The 22,013-nt window shown below is 46.4% G+C and overlaps 2 protein-coding genes across 8 annotated transcripts in view; one reads left to right on the top strand and one right to left on the bottom strand.

Moving 5' to 3' along the window:
• Positions 1–14,109, top strand: part of PFKFB1 (6-phosphofructo-2-kinase/fructose-2,6-biphosphatase 1) — a 302,863-nt gene extending 288,754 nt beyond the window's left edge. For 2 of the 4 annotated variants that reach the window (XM_069645331.1, XM_069645330.1), the window contains exons 14-15: positions 9,780–9,926; positions 13,100–13,293. In XM_069645331.1, coding sequence (XP_069501432.1) covers positions 9,780–9,926; positions 13,100–13,159 — 207 coding nt within the window. In that variant the 3' untranslated portion in view covers positions 13,160–13,293. Of the gene's footprint in view, positions 1–9,779; positions 9,927–13,099 lie in introns of all 4 variants that reach the window. The other 2 variants (XM_069645334.1, XM_069645332.1) reach the window with 1 other exon arrangement.
• Positions 14,110–14,274: 165 nt separating this feature from the next.
• LOC138567285 (non-structural maintenance of chromosomes element 3 homolog) overlaps positions 14,275–22,013 on the bottom strand; it is a 192,929-nt gene continuing 185,190 nt past the window's right edge. For 3 of the 4 annotated variants that reach the window (XM_069645336.1, XM_069645335.1, XM_069645337.1), the window contains exons 7-11: positions 19,392–19,471; positions 19,240–19,282; positions 18,985–19,047; positions 15,622–15,736; positions 14,275–15,084 (exon numbers count right to left, since the gene is read on the bottom strand). In XM_069645336.1, coding sequence (XP_069501437.1) covers positions 14,977–15,084; positions 15,622–15,736; positions 18,985–19,047; positions 19,240–19,282; positions 19,392–19,471 — 409 coding nt within the window. In that variant the 3' untranslated portion in view covers positions 14,275–14,976. The remainder of the gene's footprint in view (positions 15,085–15,621; positions 15,737–18,984; positions 19,048–19,239; positions 19,283–19,391; positions 19,472–22,013) is intronic. The other variant, XM_069645338.1, reaches the window with a different exon arrangement.

Raw genomic sequence — 22,013 nt, 5'->3', positions numbered from 1 at the left:
TTACTTCTTGCCAATGCCATAAAGGGGTTTCATACTGCCATCAGACCATCTTCCTAGATGAGAATAGAGATTATTGTTTTTCTGGCTCTTTCCCTCCTCTGGTACAGGCACCCTTGCTTCCTTTCCTTGTTCCACGGGGAGAAATTCAAACCCCTTGACTGCTTTAGCCATTGTGGTGTGGAAATCTCAAATTGGATCCAGAGGAGAGTGTTATAGAGGGTGTTCCTCGGGTTCCCCACCCACAGGAATTAGGTAATAAAACTCATCCATTGTGGAAGACTGCATAGAACCCATATCTGGATGAGCACCCCCTTATAAGTCAGTTTCTGACTCAAGATCAGTGTCTTGAAATGTTTTCTCCCCCCATCGTTTGGGGGTGAGGTGCTGGAGCCCAGGGGATGGGCTGCCTGGGTGAGGCCTTTCGTGGAGGCTGCCATGTTACTGGCCTTGGATGGATATCCAGTACCCTCGTTTGCAAATCCGTGACCATGGTTTGAAGAGTATGATATGTAATTTATAACATGCCTGTACGCAAGAGTTTCTAGGTGCGAAATACCCGTTGAGAAATAACGCACTTCAGTTTCCAGTGCTAGTCGCAGTGATTTCCATTGGTTTTGGAACTGGTCTTTTTTCCTCCAGATCCTCCTTACCAGTGGACAACTCACCTTCAAGTCCTGTAAAATCGTAATCTGTTCTGAGATAACTTCCCGTGGGATCTCCAAGGACTCTGTAAATGTGGGTGGAACATACGGGTGCTGTGTCAGTAGGCTCTGCCTTGGCAGTTTTGGCAAATGAGAAATCCACTGTATGGTTTTTGACAAGCTCACGGTCAACTTAGCCATTTTGGATGGTGCAACACACTCCTTCTGGGATCATCCCATCAATTGAATAAGGGATTAGATCAAAGAGTTTCGTCAACAAATTGGCAAGGTTTATTGTGATCAATAACCGTGGCTGAAGTATTCAGATGTGTTGCCATTGATCGATAGGGACACCATCGATGGCAATGTGTGTGCTTTTGTCAGTTTCTCTTTCAATGGCTTGGAGAAGATTTAGATGCCACTGGTGCCACTGACCATTTCCTTGAAGGAGTCGGCTAGAAGGATTTAGAACATGGACAGATCTTTAATGATTTATCTTGGCATTTATTTCTGCTGTTTGCATAGATGAGGAGGCAGAAGCAGATTTCTCGTACAGTGAAGACATAGCTGAACCTTATGTCATTGGCCTCACCCTTTCATCCCTAGGCATATCCTCATGAGGTCTTTCCCTTTTGGATAGAGTCATTGATGACCTGCCAGGTGAAGCTGAGGCAACACTTCTAACAGATGCTGTTACATATACCACTGTGCCTTCATTCAACCAGGTACTAACCTTTTGTGTAGGCCCTCAGTATTGTAGTAGAGGAGGATTGACAGAGGCTGCATCATTTGGACAGAGGCAGTATAAATAATCATCACACTTGTCCTTTACATAAACCTTGTTCAGCTTGCACCTGGAGCAGCTTTTAAACTGGCTTTTCTAAACTTTATCTCCTTCGGCTATGCTGAGGTGTGGTATTACATGTGTCAGGTTTGAGTTTCTGATGAGGAACAAAAGGCAGTTTTCCCCACTCCTGTATCTGGGGAGCTCTAAGTGAGGGAAGCTTTGCTAGACCCCCAAAAAAACAAGTTCTGATCTTGTACTTCACATAAATGTATTATGGGGTTGTGGGATTTAATTAACATTCTTCAGAAAACATCTAATGAAGTCAGATATTAAAGAGGACTCCCAATTCTGAATGTGCAGTAAAGAATATGAAGATGGCCTCCAGAAGGCACTATCCAAAACTTTCCCTGAATATTCTAGGACTGGAGTTTGTTTATATAATTGCACCAGTCCTAAAATATGTTGGGGAGTCTGTTTCGTGCCATTAGAACAAATATTGATTTGATGTTATTTCCAGCAATTATATCACATACAACTGGAGCTAACTGAGTGTTGTGCCCCTTGGCTAAGGAACACATGGCCAAAACACGTCTGCTAGAACACTAAAGTGAGTGCAGTTTCTTGTCGTCTACATTTAAAATTGCTTTTTTAATGTTCAGAGGATTCCCTCCAACAGGAAATATTCAAAAGCATGTAAATATATACAAGATTCAATTATGGAGATAAATACTTAAGAATGTTTTAGAAAAATGCTTTGCTGTCTGTGTTTGGTTTGCCTTCTATTCCAGCTGCTTTCTAACCCTTCTAGTTTAGCTTTGTCACTCCCATTTTCTTTTCCTTTGCTCCCACACAGCTTTAACTGATCGATTTTGCTTTCCCTTTATCCGCCATCTTATCCCACACATTTTACGTCTAGTTAGTCCCATATCAGCTCTTCATTAGGAATTACACTTTCTGTAGTTTGTTTGTGTTATTTGAGGTTATCCAATGTTCATTCTGCTCTCCCCACTCTTATTGGTTCACTCAGTCCACTGCTCTTCCTATTTTCCGCTCCATTCCTGAAGTTCTCACACTGTACTCCTTTTCTGCATTTTCCTTCCTTGGGACTACCTTTTGCCCTCCTTGTATCATCTAGTCCTTAAGCCTTCCATCTGTGCTCTCTCTACTCAATTTTCAGATCCTTTAATCCTCCATGGGATATTCCTTTAGTCCTTTCATTATGCTTGCTCTGCTCAGTTTTGCATTCCCTTTTCTATTTCTCTTCCTGCTCCGATCTGTTCATTTAGTTCCCCATCACTACTGATTTTTCAGTTTCTTTTGAGCTTTTCCTGGTATTTTTTGTTTAGTTCGTTCCTTCTCTGCTCACCCAATAATTTGCTCCTGTATTTCTCCCTGTAGAAGTCCGTTTCTTAATCCTTATTCTACCCCGAATTCTATTTTCATTTCCTTTAGCACTCTTGCAGCTCCACCTGCTGCATTTTAGTAATTCCATTGCAGTTCTCACAGCAATGCGGTTTTTGATACTTGGCATCTCTCTGCAGTTTCCTGCTACTGGTTTTCATTTATTAATTTGCTATTCTTTTTTCCTTTCATCCTTTACATGCCCTCCACTGATTTCACACTTCTCTAGGTCCTCTCACTGTTTTTTAATTGATCTGTCCATCAATCCCTCTATATGCTCTCCATACCTTTTTCTTTACTTTCCTCTCTGCTCTATACATTTTCTTTCCCTGACCCCATTTCTGTCGCTTTGTCCTCAATGCTCTTGCTACATTCCTGTTATTTTGGTGCTCTTTGGTCTGTTTTCTGTTCCTAAATTCCTTGCTTTTTCCATTTAGTTTTTCATTTCTTTAAGTTCTCCCCTGTTCTGTGCCTTTAGTACTGCCTCTGTTCTACTGGTTGATCAAGTGATCTGCTCCTCCTACTCTTTCCTTTGCCTGATCTATTTGCCATTTTCTGTTCTTTTAAATACATCACTGCATCTTCTGTCTTCTTTGCTTTAAAATTGCTCCTGTTTTCTGGCCCATTCTTCAACTCATTTCCAGTAGACCACCTTCTGAGTGTCCTCCATCTTGCAGATCTGATGAGGGCTGCTTTCAGTTGCTTTAGTGCCTTCTCTGTTTGGTTACGTTGTCTTATACTGCGCACTGTTACCATTGGCCGGGTCTCCAGGCGCTAACGTGGTTCTGTAAGGAAGTGGTTTGGTTAGAGCTAGGGAAGAGGGAGAAGGATAGAGGTTGGGCTTTTCTGTTGGTGCTTGTAGAACCCGGAGGAACTTGCATCTTGTGTGAGTCTGCTTTTCTAGGTGTGTTTGGATTGTGCACACTGAGGCTGTTTCCGGAGGGGCAACGTCCAGTGGTTGGGATGTTTGTTCGCAGTAGTTTTGTGGTGGTTGTGTGTTTTTGTGAGATTGGACAGATCTGCTAGATTATGTGGCGTTTGCTAGAGAAGAAGCTTGGAGGGTTAGTAGTTGGTGCATTGAGTTGGCATTGTTGTTGGTTCCGGAATTTGCATGATCATTGAGCTGTCTGGGGCCCCTGCTGGCGTCGCTGATGGTGCTTATTTATCTTAATCATTGTAAAATGAATAGGCAGGTTTTCAATTGCTTTCTGACGGTGATGTGGTCTTTTGCCATTCTTCTCTCCTTTGGGATTTTGTTCATAGATTAGCAATGAGACATGAAAATGCAGTTCCTTTGAATTTCCTTTTTTTATTGTTTCGTTTCAATGTGGCAGTCGTCACTTGATCTAAGGTTATTTCCTGGTTGATGGCAGTTGACCTTGGCATGGAGGAATTCAGTTCCTTGGCTGTGCAGTGATTTGTGGGCTATGCAGAGGGCTTTGAAATTGATGCATGTTTTTTACTGGCAGCCAGTGTAGGCTTCTCAAGGCATGTGTGATGTAATCTCTTATGTTTAGCCTTAGGAATATCCTTGCTGCAGTGTTTTGGATCAGTTTTGCGGTTTATTTAGTGAGCCATTCCGGCATTCCAAGGTAGAGGCTGTTTGCATAGTCGATTCTTGATAATAATAGGGAGATGATGGTGAGGGTTTTGTGTGGGAAGGAGGGATAGGGGATGATGCCTCCAAGTAGTTTCAGGAGGTAGACACATTTCCTTGCTATAGCGTTGACTTGTGGTTCCAGTGAGAGTCCATTGGGGTTCCGATGCCAGGTGGCCAGTCCAGTTGTGTGTCTGTTGCATTGTCCTCTGGGGCTGAGATCATTATTTGGAGCAGGAGTGAATGCATTATGGGTGAGTACCGCAGTGAGGAGAGAGAGTACAGTGATTAGGAAGGTAAGGGTACTCACAGATGCAGGAGTATGCAAAGCATTGTTGTGGCAACCTGTGGCTACCAGGGAACACAGAATGAAATAGAAAAGTAAGCCCTAGCTCGGTCTTCCCTTTGCTCTGGACACCCAAAGGACAGTGCACATATACCCAAGGGAACCCAGAAGTAACTTTGTCAGAGGTCACTGCGGTAGTCCATACATAGATCTGGATGCTTCTTTTGGGTCTACTGACCTCTGCAGACAGGTTCAGGCAGATGGAAAGAGGGCTTCTGGTGGTATTGGGCTGAGCTCCCTGTTGCTCCCAGCCCAGTTGAAGCCCCTTTTGGAGGGGTAAAGACCTTCCAAAGATGACGGTTTTAAGTTCACGGGGCAGTCCATAGATCGATCCTGGATGCTTCTTTTAGGTCTCCTGCATCCTCAGCCAGATAGAGGGCTTCTGGTGGTGTTGCAGTGAGCTCTGTGTTTCTCCCGGCACACTTCAAGCCCCCTTTGGAGGGGTAAAGACCTTTCAAAGATGGCAGTTTTAGGGTCAGAGGTAGTCCATAGATCGGTCCTGGATGCTTCATTTGGGTTTCCTGCAGCCTCAGGCAGATGAAGAGGAATTCTGGTGGTGTTGGCGTGAGCTCTGTGTTTCTTTTAGCCCAATTGAAGCCCCTTTTTGGAGGGGGAAAGACTTTCCAAGGATGGCAGTTTTAGAGTCAGGGGTCACAAGGAGGCCATAGATCAATCCTGGATGCTTGTTTTGGGTCTCCTGACCTCTGCAGGCAACCTCAGGCAGATGGAAAGAGGGCTTCTGGTGGTGTTGGTGTGAGTTCCATGTTGCTCCCAGCCAAGTTGACACCCCTTTTGGATGGAAATGTAAACTTCTGCCATTCCCTTCTTTCTCTCCGACCTACAGTTCTCACTCTCCTCCTTCGCACCCAATGCCTCTTCCACCAACACCGACTTCTCCAATCCCTACTATATGACTCATTCTCCTCTCACTTCCCACCGCTACTTTCACCCCCAAGTCTCAGTATCCTTGGCCATTGGTCACCTCATTCATACGCTCACTCCGTACAGACATGCTTCAGCTGCTGCGCAATTGGAGGCATACCCACTTGCATGAGGACCTGCAACTCTACCTATCTGCCCTGAACTCAAGTCCACTCTTGATGGAGCGAAAAGGGAATTCTACCCAACCCTCATCGACTCTCACACCAACCATCCTCACCAGCTACAGGGCACCCTAAACTCACTCCTCCCAAATCTATGACTATCAACTCCTTTCGCAGCTAATGGCCTAGTCGAATACTTCACTGCAAACATTTCCAAAATTAGACTCCTGACCTTCCTCACACTCCCTCCTCCATTTTACACTCCGCCTACTGTACCATCATCCTCTGCTTCCATCTCCCACTTTAGTTACACTAATACTGGTGAAGTGCTATCTTTACTGATGAAGGCGAACCCCTTTTGTGCCCTATCAGACCCTCTTGCTCATCAGCTAGTCATGCCTTTTGCCCCTTTAGTGGCCTCTCACCTGGCTGAACTTTCCAGCCTGTCCCTCGACTGTTTGCTTTCCCTCCGTTTTCAAAACAGCCACAGTCATCCCTGGCCTAAAAAAAGTCAAATGCTGACCAAACCTACCGGCTAACTTTCATCCTGCGTCTCTCCTTCCACACTACTCTTAAGTGCTCTAAAGAGTTGTGTTCAACAGTCTTACCAATTTCGTTGACATCCACAACTTTCAAGACCACCTACAAGTAGATTTCCGCTCCAGTCACTCCACGGAAACTGCTGTCATGAAGGTGTCCAGCTTCATTGCCTCAGCTAAGCACTCCAACCTATCCTCTATCTTAGTTCTTCTCGACCTGCGTGCTGCCTTTGACGCTGTTGATCACTATAGTCTTGTTAATACTCACTTTCTTCTTGGGATTCTAGAGCCCTTGCCTGAATTGAATCCTACCTTGCCAATTCTGTGTCTCCTGGAGAAACAACACCTCTCAACTCACGCCTCTAACTGTCAGTGCTCCACAAGACTCTTTCTTGGGTCTGCACTTCTTTGCACTCTACACCTCTGTTAGGGCACTATCTCCTCCTTTGGGTTCTCGTACCAACTCTTCACAGACTACACCCAAATCATCTTTTCCTGAACTCTCCTCTGATATCTCTACCAAAATTTCCAACTGTCTCTCTGCCATTAAATATTGGATGGCTTTGCACACACTGATGGAAAACTCTACCAAAACAGACATGCTCTTCTTTCATGCCAAAAGCTCTTGCTGCTCATCTCTTCGTCTGCCTAGCCAGTTCCCACCTGCCACACATCTACTCTTCCTCACCTAGAAACCTAAGCCTCATCTATGACCCTTCTCACACGTTCTGTACTTTTATCTCCAAAACTGAAACAGCAGCTCACCTCAACCTCTCCTTCCCCTAAACACAGCCAAGCATCTCTTAACAGCTACGTCTTCTCTAAACTGGACCACTGTGCCAGCATCCTCTTTGGCTTCCCCAACTACGCTTTCTGTCCTCCAAACAAGATCATTAACTTTGCTACCAGGACTCATTATGAACTCCCGCACTTCCTCATACTGTCACCAGGCTGGATGACTGACGGTGCAAAACAGGTCAGATTTAAATGTCTGCTCCTGGTTCGCAACTCTATCCTCCTCCATCCAACTCTACAAACCTTCTCATAATCTCCCCTCTGCCTCCTAGACTACCCTTGGGGCACCTCGCTCTCCCTGTGTCGATCATTTCCTCTCCTTCTCTCTTCTTGCTCGACTTGCATGGAATTCTCTTCCCCCAGTAATCCGAGAAACAGTCCACATAGATTTGTTCAAAACCAAACCAAAAGCCACAGAGTTACCCTCTTAACCTACCTCAGCTAACATTTCTCCCTCGCCTTTAACCTGCCTCTGTCCGTCACTTCCTCGCCCTCCACTTCAGCACTTCTCCCATCATGGTCACATCCCAAACACGGCTGGCCCTACGGCCGATCTGCACTTAAAAATGTCAAATGTTCATTGTACTTAATCTCTCTACTTCTGTTTTGTGCTTGGTGACCGTTCCAGTTACTCCATTCCACAACCTGGTCAGAATGTCCCTCAAACTAAAACCATTATAAGAAGCTCACTGCTTTCCATCGAATCTGATTTTTATATCTATTGTAAGTTCTTTTGTGATCAAGAGAGCATTGTTCCTCCTGTAAATAAATAATGTTCTGTTTTGATCAGATTTAGCTTGAGATTGTTGGTTGTCATCCAGTTGTCTGTTCCCTTGTAGTTCGTCACTACATGGTTTTCTTACACTTTACCCAGCTCCTTGTGGTCTTAGATTCCTCAACCCTTCTCTGCACTTAATACACAGGTTTACATTGCTCTGCTACGATATCCATTCCCACTGCTCAGTTTACTGGTTCTGTAGTACCCTTTACTCTGCCTACAGGTTTCTTTCACTTTAAACCTTTTTCTGCTTCCTCTTTCTCCATGCATTTGTGGAGTTTCAGTTTACCACAAATGGTGCCATTATCTACGCCATCCCTCTCGAATGCTAACCCATTTCACCACTGCACTTTCTTTACCACAATATGCCCAAGCCCCATAACAATTCTATCAAAAGCACTCCCCGGTTAACCCGCGCTAGTCAAGTATGTGCTCGTTTTTGTTCCTTTCCCTCCTATTTTCTGTGCAATTAATTTTATTACTGATATATATTGCTTCAGCATGTGTTCTTTCTCTATTTACCATACCCTTTTCTGGTTCCCCCCCCTGGGATTAGCTTTCACTGTATTCATTTGGTCTTAACCCTCCCTCCTGCTGTTTTGTTCCTTTTATTCTCAACCCTCTGCTTTGCTGCCATTCATTTAATCTGCTCTGTCATACATACTATTTGACTCTTCCCATCTGTTTTCTGGTTACCATGTCACTGTTGGCTTATCTGGTCTTTCGGCCGTTGTTCCATTTGACCTCTTTCCTTATTACTGTAGTGATCTAGTTCTTTCCCTTAATGTTTCTGCTCTTTTTGCGCTCTTATTAATTGCTTTTGATTTCTGTCCCCATTCTCCAAGTCCACTGTGCTAAACTCCCTTTCTTTAGGACCCCTCTGTTGTGCAGTTTTTGCTTTCTTTTTAGTGTTCTGCTTTGCAAACTGCTATCTGTTTGTAAGATCCTCCACTCTTGGCTATAGTTGTTAAGTGTTCTCTCTGCTTCTCTACTGTGTATTCTAGGTTGTAAGTTGTTAATTCCTTCTGCTCTGTTGTCTAGTCCTTTAGGCCGCTTGCTTTTGCCCTGCAGTTTTCTGTGCTTTGTGTTCCTTGCTGTTTCTTCAGCCCACTGCACCTGCTCAGTTTTTTGGAATGATTCTAGTCTTTTTAGACCTTTGAAGACATTTTTTTTCAGTTCCATTCTTTGGGATCGGAATTGGGCATTAGTTCTCTTGGGCGCTGTTGAGTTTTACATAGTTTACTTTTTTTGTTCTCCTCCCTGTGTTCTTTTCCTTTAAATTACACTGCTTGGTCTTTAGCCTGCAGTTTAGTACCTTTTATGCCTCATTAGTCATCACCCATCTCTTCTTGGTCTGTGGTTTTGTAGTATGCCTCCTTTCCGCTGTTCTGTTTCCCATTCCGTTAGTCATCCCTCTGTGAGTTGTTCTGTTCAGTATACGGTGTTTATAGCAAATCTTTATAGTGAATGCATTTAGGGTGGGGTAAAGAGTTAAATATTTTTGGGAAACGGTCGGGATGGGTTTTGAGGGGTGGGAAACAGGGGTTTGGTGGAGGCACGGCCCCCCACAAAAGTGCATTCACTATAAAATGTATCGTTATAAAATATTCGATACATGTTCATTCTTTATAAAAGATTTCTGTATACAGACCTGTAACCCTTCTGTTCCTTTAAACCTCTGAGCTTTCCTTTCACCATGTTCCTTTCTGCTCCCTACTCTGTGGTCTGTTTTGGAACTCAGTGCCCCCGCAGCTGTTTTACGCTCATTAGACCTCCCTCTGCTCACCATTTCTCACATTTGTTCATGTGGTTCTTCTTTTGCTTTCCCTACCAATGCTGCTCTGCTCACCAGCACCTCTCTCGAACGCCCAGCCAGGCTCCCCTGTATCGCCATTACCACGCAATGCCTATGGCTAGCCCCGAACCTACCAAAAAGCCCTCTATGGATGACCTGGGTCAGGCAGCTTCTCTCTGCACGTCTGTCTCCGTGCACACGCAGGTAACTGCTTCACACCCTCTCGTCCGGACTAACCACCAGCAGGACACAGTGCTGAAGCATGAACCCACATTAACCCCACATGCCTACTCCCCGTCCGAGAAACACAAAGCAATTGGCTAGTCAAACAGGGGCAGCTCTGATGCCCAAATTCTGTGCTGTTGCCACCTAGAAGCTACCAATTTGGCCAAAGTGCAATCATGCGGTGGCCAATGAAGGCGATTCATTTAGTCTGTGTAGGCACTGACCATTCCTGCCAAATAAAAAGTAATCGTGAATGTGAAACACGGTCACGTCTAGAGGGTAGCGAGAGGGAGTTTGTGTATACGGGTGGTGCCAGATGTCCTGCTGTAAAACATGTAGTCCCGTTATCTGGTTGGATCATATGAGGCTAGCACTAAAGATTCCAGCGTCAAGAAGACCGCTTTCAGCTTCAGTCAAATGTACATGGAGCACATATCAACCTGTGTCCAGAGGCCATTGACCGCAAGCTGACATCAATGCATTCCTCAACTAAAGTCTCATGAATCGGAGATGAACAAGATCTCCCGTCCTACGCTAGGCTTATGAGACGGGTTAGAGAGAGATGGCCTGAGACAGTGCTAGCTGAGGATCCTGATGCCTCCCTGGAAACTATGTATGATGTTTCGGAGGGCGAGCACGAAATATCGAGGATATACGAGGTCCTGAGAGCGAAGGCTGGGAAAGAGCTGCTCCAATTGAGACAGGATTGGGAAGAAGAGGTGGGCGGACCCATGACAGACGGGCAATGGGAGAGAGCCCAGAGGTACCATAAAACAGTGTCCCGGAACGCGAGACTCCAGCAACTTCAGCTGTATGTTACCCATAGGGCCTATCTGACTCCTGGGAAAATTGCAAGGTTTGGAGGCTCGGTCACGCAGAAATGCCCCAGGTGTGGGGAGGTGGATGCTGGGCTGCTACACATGTTTTGGGTTTGCCCGGAGGTGCACAGATTTTGGGATGAGATTAAAATGAAACTGGCTGGAGGGGGAGTGGTGTTGGACGTGGATTCTGCTTGGTCATGCACGCTCAGGGTTTTTCCCAGGCCCCGGGACTTGAAGCACATAAGCAAGATGAAGGATCTGGCTTATGTCCTGGCCAAGCGCAGGATTGCTATGGGCTGGAAAGCGGCCCACAGACCCAGGGCGGAGCTATGGTGGGCGACCTCCTAACATGGGCGGAAACAGAATCCGTAGTTTGGTTTGAAGCGGTCACCTGGGGGGGGTGGGGGAGGGGGGAGGAAGTAGGGCCCCTGCTGGCCTGGCGGCAATTGGTGGCCTCTATGACAAACCCTCACCAGGGTAATAACGATTCGGAGGACTCGGATGATGAGCATATAAGTACTGTACTACCCGATAATGCTCCTGCAGATGACACGGGCGAGCCGGCTCTAGTTTGATGGGGGGGAGGGGGGAGGGTGGGGAATTACACTGTGAAATGTAATGGTTTAATGATGCTTCTACATATTGAAACAGTTGTAATGTGTGGTGTTTTGTTTGGTTTTGAAAATAAAACAAATTTAAAAAAAAGCAAGATCTCCCGTGTGCAAGAAAGGGAACCTCTGAAGGAGGAATCCCAGAAGCCTTTTGTAGGGCTGCCTAGAAATAAAAAGGCATTGGATTGGTAAGAAGTGGGGTTTCAAAGGGCCTCATCCAATGTCTGGGCCGTGACAAACTTTATGCAGGATGACAAGTCTTCATAGCACCGAATGCGCAGATTCTGACATTGACACATTGCTGAGTACCGGTGGTGAGGGGGGGAGAGGGTGAGGGGGGGGTCTGGAGGGACATCTAGAGGACTGGATTTGGAGGCCCCTGAACTTTTTCTGTTAGGGGCCACAGTTTTCTCCCTCCCCTTGTGAACAGCCGACACTAGTCACTGGAACAGAGGGTGCAGGTTTACCATGGGAGTAGCCCTTCGCCGATCCGGTGTCAAATGCTTCAAGATACAGCCGCGCCTCTCCCCACGCTATGAATCAGGTACACTTGGACCTCAATCCTCAAATGATTCTCCAAGAACATCAGCGCAATCACAGCACAGACAGCAGACAGTCGCAGACTAGCAGTGGCGTACACAGGAGACAGAGGAAACAGGCTATGAAGCACTAGCAGTCCACGCTAAATAGACAGGGCTACCCCATCTACACTGCTAAAGAGTTTAGTGCACAGCTACCGTGGAAGAGGAGGTAAGGGTGCATGCAGAAAGGGGCGCACTAGAAGGGTACCACGCAGCTTTAATTTGAACACCTTAAGCAATCGTTTCCGAGCCTGTCACAAGGTCCTGCCGTTTCAGTATTATTCAGAATGGAAGACAGCCAGCCTAAGGAGTATGAAAAGTCATCACAAATCCAGTAGTGTGGGTTAACAAAAAACATTTTCTTTGCCAACTTCAGCTTAACTTTTTTTATTTGTTACATTATCTTATTTTGAAATTGACAACGTATTCCAGACTGTTTTTCGGGCAAATGCCATCCGTGATAGTATGCACAATGACTGATTTGTACAATGTGAGCTTCCAGTGTCGGGATATGCTCCTCTGGGCCATAAACTGCACACGGAGGCAGCTAAATTGAGCAACTGGCACCATGTGCTGTCATCCCTCTCCAAGAAGAGCCCACTTTCGACATAACAGAACAATATTTGGAGCAGTTTAAGAGGAATGCTCCAGACACCAGGCCATGCCTCTGTTCACACTGGGCTTGTCTGCATGTTGTCTGTGCCGTATCCTTCCTGGTCGTCCGTTAAACCAAACAGTAAAACTGTTTCCACCCTCCAACTCTGAGAGCCTTCCTCTGCATGGGCATGGCAATATATGCATTAGCGTGTTTATTTGCATGAGCGTGGCAGTACATGTATTTCAGTGCAGACTGGCATCTAGGTGTGCCTGTGTACATGCATGTGTTTATACTTTGCCCAGGCATGTGTGGCTGTGTTAGAGCTGAGTGGCGCTTCACACTCGCAGCAGATATCCACCTCCTTCTAGGTCAACTTGGAGCTTCTTCACCCACATGAACCCAAGCTTGAACCTTTCCTACCCAAACTAGGCTCCCTACAGATCACTCTACTTTCAGCACCTTCACCCAAAACAATACACCAACACAACGTCACCCAGCATGCTTTACACAAACTAACACACTACCTTTCTCTTTTGCACAGAATGTGGCGGTATCCAGAGACCCAGAAGAAGCCTTGGACACGGTTCCGGAGCACTTTTAGACTCAAGCAATTGTTTAAGAACCACCAATATTTTCTGGCATGTATAATAGTCAAAGACAATATTTTTTCCATTAGAGAACTTCTAGATTTGCGTCGACTCGTGCTACAATGCCCGTACGATTTTATGTAAAAGTTTCCTTAAAATGTGAATCGTCGAACTGCTGGAACAACAAGCTGAAGAGAGATAGGTTAAATGATCCAGAGAACCCCGAGTGCCACATGAGCCCTCCAAAGAGACCTAAGCCTAGGAATAGGATGGGAGGATTCCATGTGCCTACACAGTATTCCATTCAGCTGCACACTCGGGGGAAGATTTGCCACTTCCACCAAGTGGGCAGAAGGCAATTAATGCTCCGTACAGTTAAAGGACCCAATTGTCCCTGGAGATAGGATGGTGGACATGAAGTCAAGGACTACCTGAATAATCCACTACTACTGCTGCTTGAAACCACATCCATTGTCTGGAAGAGATCACTTACCTGAAGGGGAGGGAATGACGAAGAGCCCCCACCCTGCCTCCAGACCGTGCCACCCAGCCAGACCACAGATCTGAAACAGTGTGCTCGACGTGTGCATGAAGCCACAGCTACCTACAAAGGGAAGAAACTTGCTGCTATCGGTGATCCAAGATGATGTTTGTGTGCATGGGAAAGGAGTGAAGAGAGACTGGTGTAAATGTGAGCAAAATAAAACAATACAGTGTGTAATGAGAAAGGGCACCACTCTAACCTTTGTATGCACATTCTTCTGCGCATTAATGCATAGCCTATGTCAGATGTCCTTTGGTAGGCGGAAGCACCTCTATGCTCCGCCACCCCCCATTTAGGATACCCCAGAAATAGCTGCTGTCTTGAACGTATGACTTTAAAACCAGAGCATAGAGAACTGGCTAGAGTGTCTTGCGTCAGGAAACATGTAATAAAAGAGTGGAGAGTAACTCTAGGGTCCTTCTTCAGCCTGGTCTCAGTTTGTACTGTGTCAATTCCAGTCTCGCTTCTGCACCTTAATGTTTTAAGAAGTACATTACAGATCTACGATGATGTGCCTTGTCTGGCTCCAACACAGAGGACCTTCAAGGCTACCTACCATCAGCCACTCAGAAACCAGCACACCACCACAGGAAAGATGACCATTTTATTGAAAAGACGTAAAACTTGGCCATCAAAGAAGTTATAAAAATACACTTTCCATCCATAGTACATCCCCAAATAAAATGTACAACTTGCCGCAAAAGGGCAACCCGAGAATCTATATGCTGAAGGGAGAGGGGCTCCTGCTGCCGGACTCGGTCTCCTCAGCACTTCCACAAGCAGCCAGTTCTCCTTTAACTACAAGAGGGACCTTCTCCCCCAAAAGGTTTAAACAACCTCCCCGCTTTATCTCCGTAGAGACCCCCACACAGCACCATCGATTTCACGGACATGGGAGGGGAAACACGCAAAATCTCATTTAAATGAGCACAATTGTTAAACTGGTATAAATGTAGATTATCTGGTGGTGCATTCCGGCAATTCCTGCCACTGTTCTCCTTACAGCAAGCTCTTCCCTCCTTGCTTGGTCTCCATTTGAGGGTACGGTGAGAGAAGCGGTTGAACACCCCAAAAAGGAAGCTTGCGACATTTCAACATACCGCAACGCAAAAGCCATTTGTGGGGGGTAGGAGGCTCAGCTGAAGAGGCTGCCGCTGCTGTCCCAAAGAGTAGCAGTGGCTGCGGTAAACACAATGCGGACCATCCCAGCCCCTAAATTCCTTCCCTTCAACCAAGGATTCATGGCTTTGCGGAGAAAGTTCAGTAGTCAGCCGGCACAGAAGGCAGCTAGTGCCTTGCTGCCTGAGAAGGCCCTCGCGGAGCAGCTGCAGGAGCAGCCTCTGCTTGTGCCTCCTTGTACTGCGATGTCCACGACTTGGGGTCCTTGTTCTGGATCTAGGTGGGGATGGAAAGAGAGCATAGTAAGCAGTTTGCATATGTGCATAAACGGTTCTTGACAGAGGGTGTGCCCCTGGGATCTGCTGCATCACAGCTGGAGCAGTATTACACCGTTTCCATTGTGGAACGAGGTTATGACATCAGAAGCAGTGTACTGTCGCAGATGTGCATCAAGTAAGTCCCTCAGAAAAGCCTCAATGGCCGGGAAACAGTCACAGGCCATGCTGTGCCCACAACAGGACTGGCTACACTCCAGCCCTACCAACCGGTCAGGGTATCCCCAATTTACCTACAGCTAATTCCGGCTAAACTTATATGAAGAAGAAGAAACCCTATACAGATCTGTTGCTGTACCTACAATAAATCCTAGATAAGGGTCACCAGCTTTCCAATGACCGTCCACCCGCCCCCAGTAACTCAAGCCAGTTTAAGCATGTGTGGGTCAGTGTTACACTCAGTGTTACACTTAAAGCTGGGCTCTCGGGTAAGTGTCCCTTTAACAACGCCGAGTTCAGTGTTAGACCACAGCCTTACCTTTGAGACAAACTCTAGGATCTTCAGCTTGGAGGTCTCCTTAAGGGCCCTGGGCCCCCAGCGCAACTCATACTCAACGGGGTCTGTGTGGGGGATGCGGTTATACTCCAGATACCTGTGAGGACAGAAAGGGGCATTAAAGTAAAATGTACTCACTATAGTGACTTGCTCAGACAGCCGGGGTTCTTCAAGACTAAGGAGATGTGTTCCCAGTGCACTAAGGGAAAGGAGCACTGCTTGCCCAAGACAAAGAAATGAGGCAACTGCTGGAACACGCTTGGCCCTACCCTCAACTCACCCCTCCAAATAAACATACCCACAGGTCCACTCATTTCATTCTCCATTTACACTGTTGACAGAAAATTGTGGTTGGCGGCCAGCCGCCAGAGGGGCGATAGGACATCTGGATTGTGAGACAAATAGCAGTAGCCGCCGATTTGAACATACAAGTCCACCTCTATGGAATCTACAGGACTAGAATAATAGAATTAGATTTGAAGACATTGAGAGGATATTGAGAGAACTAATACGTAGCTCGAGCTCCAACTGGATAAGCTTGCAGCTCAAACGCACAACAGGGGATACCAAGCGACAGATGAAGTTGTGTTTGACACCACAACTTTCATAGTCAATCATTTGAGGAAATACCTTTCATAGAGATCCAGTCAAGTGTATGAATGTCTAATGTTATAGCGCAATTTGTCTGCATCATCTTATTTCTCTGTAACCGATTAGGAAGGTTAGGGGTTCTTCCGAATGCGGATACTGCTGCAAACGACAGACCTGTAGTTCAGGGTCATAGCTCACCCTACCCAGGTTATACCACAATCTCTCGTTTAACCCTATACAGAAAGAACAAAGCACTGGGACACAACGCTTGTGAAAAAAATATTTTCTGCTCACACTTTCCTTGCAACAAACACCCAGCGTTCACATGAAGCACATGCACCCACCATTCCGGAGTAAAAAAAAAAAGTCTGATCCGACTTAAAAAGTGATCCTATGCACCACAAGCACGGTGCATGTGGGTCAGGGCCAGTGAAATGGAAAGCACTGAACCAACAATGGTCCCCAAGCGCATAAGCGGGGAGGCCAGGAAGGAGCATCAGGAAACCAGGCATGAGAATACCCCTGGTAACAAACAAGAGCTGCGAAGAAGGAAACTGCAGTATTGAACCTATGTCCATTGCTCATGGTCGCAAAATCAATCAGGAATTGACCCGTTAGTGCCCGTCTAACCCAATTATTGCAAATCCAATCAGTCTGCAATGTACGCATGAAGTACCATTTGTTGTTCGATGTCGGACGTCAGAGTTCTGGAAATGCCAGATCAGTAAGAGTGAGCGTGGGGCACTGGCGCCAAGAAGCCATACCAATGGCAGGTGTATTTCTAACAGTAACGAAGTGACTGCCCAGCACGAGTGCTGAAGCTCTCCATATTGCTTTGCTCAGGCCTTTTACTATACTGAAAAGACAGGTCATCAGTCTGCAGGAAGGGGGCGTTGCACAGGATTAACAGGCAAATAGATTGGCCACAAAATGTGTCCAATTTGGTTAAAATTCCAGGCACGCATGGGCAGGGAGGGGAGAGCAGGGCACGGAACTGGCAAGGGTAGGGTCCAACAGGCATCTCCGAAGTGGGGCTAGGAAGAAGCTGGCAAGTATATGCCAAAAGGACGTGAGGAAAGTGAGCAGGAAGGTGCAAACCTTGTGTCAGTGAATGTGTGTGTGAAGTGGTCTCGTCTCCTTATATGAAAGGTTTTCGTTACTCTTTCCTGCCAAAACATTCTAGGACCGGCGTTAAAACAGTCGATCAACAAGTACTAGGCTGTTTAGGGAAATGTTCATACATGCTGCTTCACCGCCTACACAGTTCATTCAGTTCTCTGCTACGGTCTGGCTAGAGGGATTTAGCTCATTGCCAGCACTATCGAATACACATACTAAAGGGGCCCTGGTGTCCATTAGCTACTTCGTGATGCAGATAAAGTGCATCCTGGTGAAAGCTCCGTTACAGTGGCAGCCATTTTGTAGAAGGCAGTGGAACGGGTTAAGTTTAGGAGCTATTGAATGCTGCTTTTAAGAGTTTTTTTGTTTTGCATGCAGCTTTATGCTAATGTGTTTCTATTGATGTGTAAACTTTGACAGTGGCCTCTATTACAACAAACTCTGGCAGAGCAAGCGTAGCAGGTACTTTTATTGTAAAGCTTCAGCAGAACAAAACACAAAAATACCCTCTACATTTGCAAAGCCAGACCTATTGGCTTTGCAAATACTGGTTTTAAAGTGTATGTAATGTGCCAATATTTTTGTTCTACCGAATACCATGGAGCAGGCATGCAACTGCCAGCTGCTGGAAGGGTGGGATACACCCAGTGCGTTGGCATCTGTGGCTACGAGAATGGCCTTCAGAGTGTCCTCGACAGCAAGTTTGCTGTAGGCCTTGATAACCAGCACCGAAGGATTCTAACCAAGGATGGATGGGATTGAAAGTGAACAGCTGTTGAAAGGCGTGCAGGACACAGCTGTTGCAAGGCGTGCAGGGTCCATGTAGGCACAATGGGTCACTGGTTCTCTTTCCAAGGCACTCCTTGTTCCATTCTATCAGCAGGGGGTAGGAGGCAGAGCTAGACCGACTTATCTGCATCTCTTTAGGCCTGGTCCAGGAGGTGAACAATGATTGGGTCTGATATCGGCACACTGGAATAACATACTGACACAACAAATGGGTCCTTGTTCTTTTGCTCTTCATGTAGGAACGTTCTTGCTCTTGAAGGAAAATCCTGTCGCCCGCTGAACCCTCCAGTTCCTATGACGGCACCCCCTCTTCTCTCAAATCTTTACCTACATGCGTAGCACCCTCAGAAGAGATATCAATACTGCAGTTGACTCGGGCAACCAGAGCCACCAACTAGGACAAACGATTAACAATACGGAAGAGGGTTGTTCGTACCAAAATCACCAAGGAAATGATGATATTGGGTTTTGAAGGGTGGGTTTGGGGGGCAGCTGGAATAAAAATAGGAGGGTTAAGTGGGAGGGGAGGACGACTCAGGCCAGATTTATCTGTTGTAAATAACGCAGGCAGGGAAGTTGGAGGTATCCGTGCTAGGGGTTGACGAGGGTGCAGCGGACATGCACTCTGCTCATGTCCCTTCATTGCAAACGGGCTCCTCTGTGCAGTGGAAAAAGGCCCTGGGTTGTGTGTTCCTGGGAGACGGGCCAACATACCACTCTCCAGGTAATGCCATTGTGCACCATTGCTCCCTTATTTTTGCACAAAGGGAGATCATCAAGGCCAATGCTAATTTGACAAGTACTTCTTTGCCCTCATCAACCATGAGAATTACAACTCGAACTTACTTTTGTCTGACAAACTCTTCTGTTACCAGCTTCTTCAGGTCCCCAAATTCAGAGTTTTTTTCCCTGTAAAACCAAAACAAATAGCAATTTCTCTATCATGTGATGTTGCCCCATCCCACATGGTAAGGGATCCTCAAGGTGTATCTAACAAAAGGAAAGAGCCAGAATGAAGACAGATCCCTTTGAGCCCACCCTTTTCCACTGTCCTGTATCATTACCGAGGGAGGGTAGTGGTAGTGTAAACAATGAACCTACGCTGGATCCAGTCGCATCCTTCTGAGTGTTTCCCAGATGACAGCTGTGAGAGATGGAGAGAGAAAGAGGTGTTAGTAATGGGGTGTGAATGCTGCATGATCACTTCATACACCCACTTCCAGTGCTGAAGATCTGAACTCTCCGCACCTCACCTTCCCTTGCCACGTTCCCCTTCATAAAGATAAGGCTGAGAATCACGGTCAGAAGACCCAGCTTGGCGGTGCCATCATCCCTAGGGGTGAACAAGAGAGAATGATCATCCAAGTAGAACGATTCAAGCACTGCAATTCCCCGGGTTACCCACAAAAGGCTCATGGCTAGAAGAGCAGGAGGACACAAGAATATGGTGTACTGCCACCCAACCTGCCCAGTCCCAGGTGCCCTCACAACCAGCCTAGATCTGCCTCCTAACCGCCTCTGCAGTCTGGTATGGCTCATCAGTATTGCCCCCTAAAGCGGTTGCCATACTAGCACTCATGTCAGTCATGCTACAGCGACTGCTTTTTCAACCTATTGCAATGTGTGAGCACCCCACTGGTTTGTGTCTGGCTTCTGGTTCCGCAGGAGCCTCAAAAGACCAAACACACACGCAGGCCTGCTAATGAAAGTCCTGCCAGTCTCCTGTTTATTTAGGTATACTACAGAGAGCTCACAATCCTTACACCAAGTGGACCCCAAGAACATAACAAATGGCGACGGGGATGGAATGATGGAATGTCCCACAAGACTCCCATGGATGGGCGATTTCAGCAGTTTGTAAGCTCCCAATGACAAATGATCGTGTGACCGCCCAGCGTCTGGCAACCTACAGCATACCGGCCCTAACAGACACAAGCTACTGCTGCACTCGTCTTAACCAGTACAACAAGTATGGATCCTGCCTAAACATTCTATGGTGACCAATTTAGAGGACAAACCCCGTCAGTGCACCACATGGCCAAGCTCCTACCTGCAGACACCACTGTGCAAGTAGGAGAGTACATACTATTTGAGCTACTGACCTACTGACAAAAGGGACTACATCTATGGTCGCGGTGTCCGGCGGAAAAGCACATAGCAGCAGACAAGTAAGGCACCATCATATAGAATACTCATTGGCAATCCTGACCCCTGTACAACCACATCTTCTGCCAACCAACTGCTTGGGGTGTCACAAGGACACTATCTTCCCTGAGCTCACCACCAAATGCAAAGAGTGGGAACACCTCAGACTTAAGCCACCTGGGTGGTGCCATTGTCAGCCTATGCACACATCCCCAATCACCCCAACGTATTGCTTGACCATCAAAGGTAAAGAAAAAACACAGTACAGCAATGCCTGAGTGGGTGGAAAGAGGCATTTCACAGCCCAAAACATACCAAGGACGGCAGTGGTGGAACTTCACGACTCAGCACAATCCCACCACTATCCAGCCCACGTCCTACATAGGTCGGTAGAAATGCCCGTGGTGGGGAATGGAGGGGTGGCGGGTGAGCCATACACCATAGATCATATGAACACAAAGCAGCTGCCTACCCCAATCCAACCAGAATGTAACCACTCCAAGAGTATCTACTAACAAGCTAGGCAGCCCAAGCAGTTCTACAAAGACAACTAGGGAAAAGCTACAATAAATCACCACATGGTGTACACAATTGGTTGAAATCAAGCTGCGGGTTGGTTCATCCGGCGATCTCACTATATGGCTTGCCCACAGATCAAGTAAAATGTACATCTGCAGACAAAGCTACCACCATAGTTAGGCTCTCACAGCTGCACTGCATGCACGATGTATAGCATTGCCACCAGCCTCACCGCCATCATGATCTGGCACCAAAGAATGAGATCAGAAGCTGACGGACACCAGTCACAGAACAGTCAGCAACAAAATGAAATGCCGATAAGACCCAAATAGTTGTTTGCAATGGCTCTTTGCCACGGTCCACTCGTACTAGCTTCAAGTGGAAGTTACAATCTGCTGACCTCAAGGTCATGTCCCAATATAGATACTTGGGCGTATCTATCCATCTATCGATTCTGGTTTTTATATAGTACCCTATCGCCCATAAGCCTCAGAGCACTCACAACGGAGACAGAACAACGTAAAACACAGGACTACAAAGAGAACGAGATAGCGATTCTATTAGACTTCTCCTTCGTCACACAGATATGTCTTAAGCAGTTTCTTAAAGATGGTAAGAGACGTGCTGTTTTTTTTATGGGAGATGGCATAACATTCCAAATCGGAGCCCAGTGAGTAAAATTTGTGCCACCAACTCTTTCCAAGGTTTTCCGTGGTTGTTGCAGATTATTTTTTCCATTAGATCGTAGAGTTCTTTGAGCTGGGGCCTTAATTAGTCTCTTAGTGAGATAATTAGGAGCAATGCCTGTCTGACATTTGAAGGTCATAACTGAGCATTTGAATTTTATTCACTGGCTACCAGTTCAACAGCGAAGTTTTTTCCTGGCAACTGATGTTTTCTCTCGCCGGCTCAAGCCCCAGACCGCCCTAACTGCATCACTCTGAATCGTCTGCAATCTCTTGATGTTAGCCTTAGAGGTACCCATCAAGAGACTATTGCAGTAGTCCAGTTTGGAGTTAATTGTAGCTCCTGCAATCAGCGCAAGATTTTGTTGTGATAGATATGGTCGAATTTGCCATATGAGATTGATGTAAAAAGGCGCATGTGGATTTAAGATAGGAGACATGTCTCTTATACGAGAGATGCAAGTCCATAAAAATGCCCAAGGTCTTAACATGCTTAGATACTTTGATGAAGCTATTGTTTATCTT

The sequence above is a fragment of the Ambystoma mexicanum genome, chromosome 2p, assembly GCF_040938575.1.
Source record: "Ambystoma mexicanum isolate Mex_15411 chromosome 2p, UKY_AmexF1_1, whole genome shotgun sequence".
Taxonomy (NCBI): Eukaryota; Metazoa; Chordata; class Amphibia; order Caudata; family Ambystomatidae; genus Ambystoma; species Ambystoma mexicanum.
The sequence above is the reverse complement of the archived record's forward strand: the minus strand, read 5'-3'. Positions and strand labels throughout refer to the sequence as shown.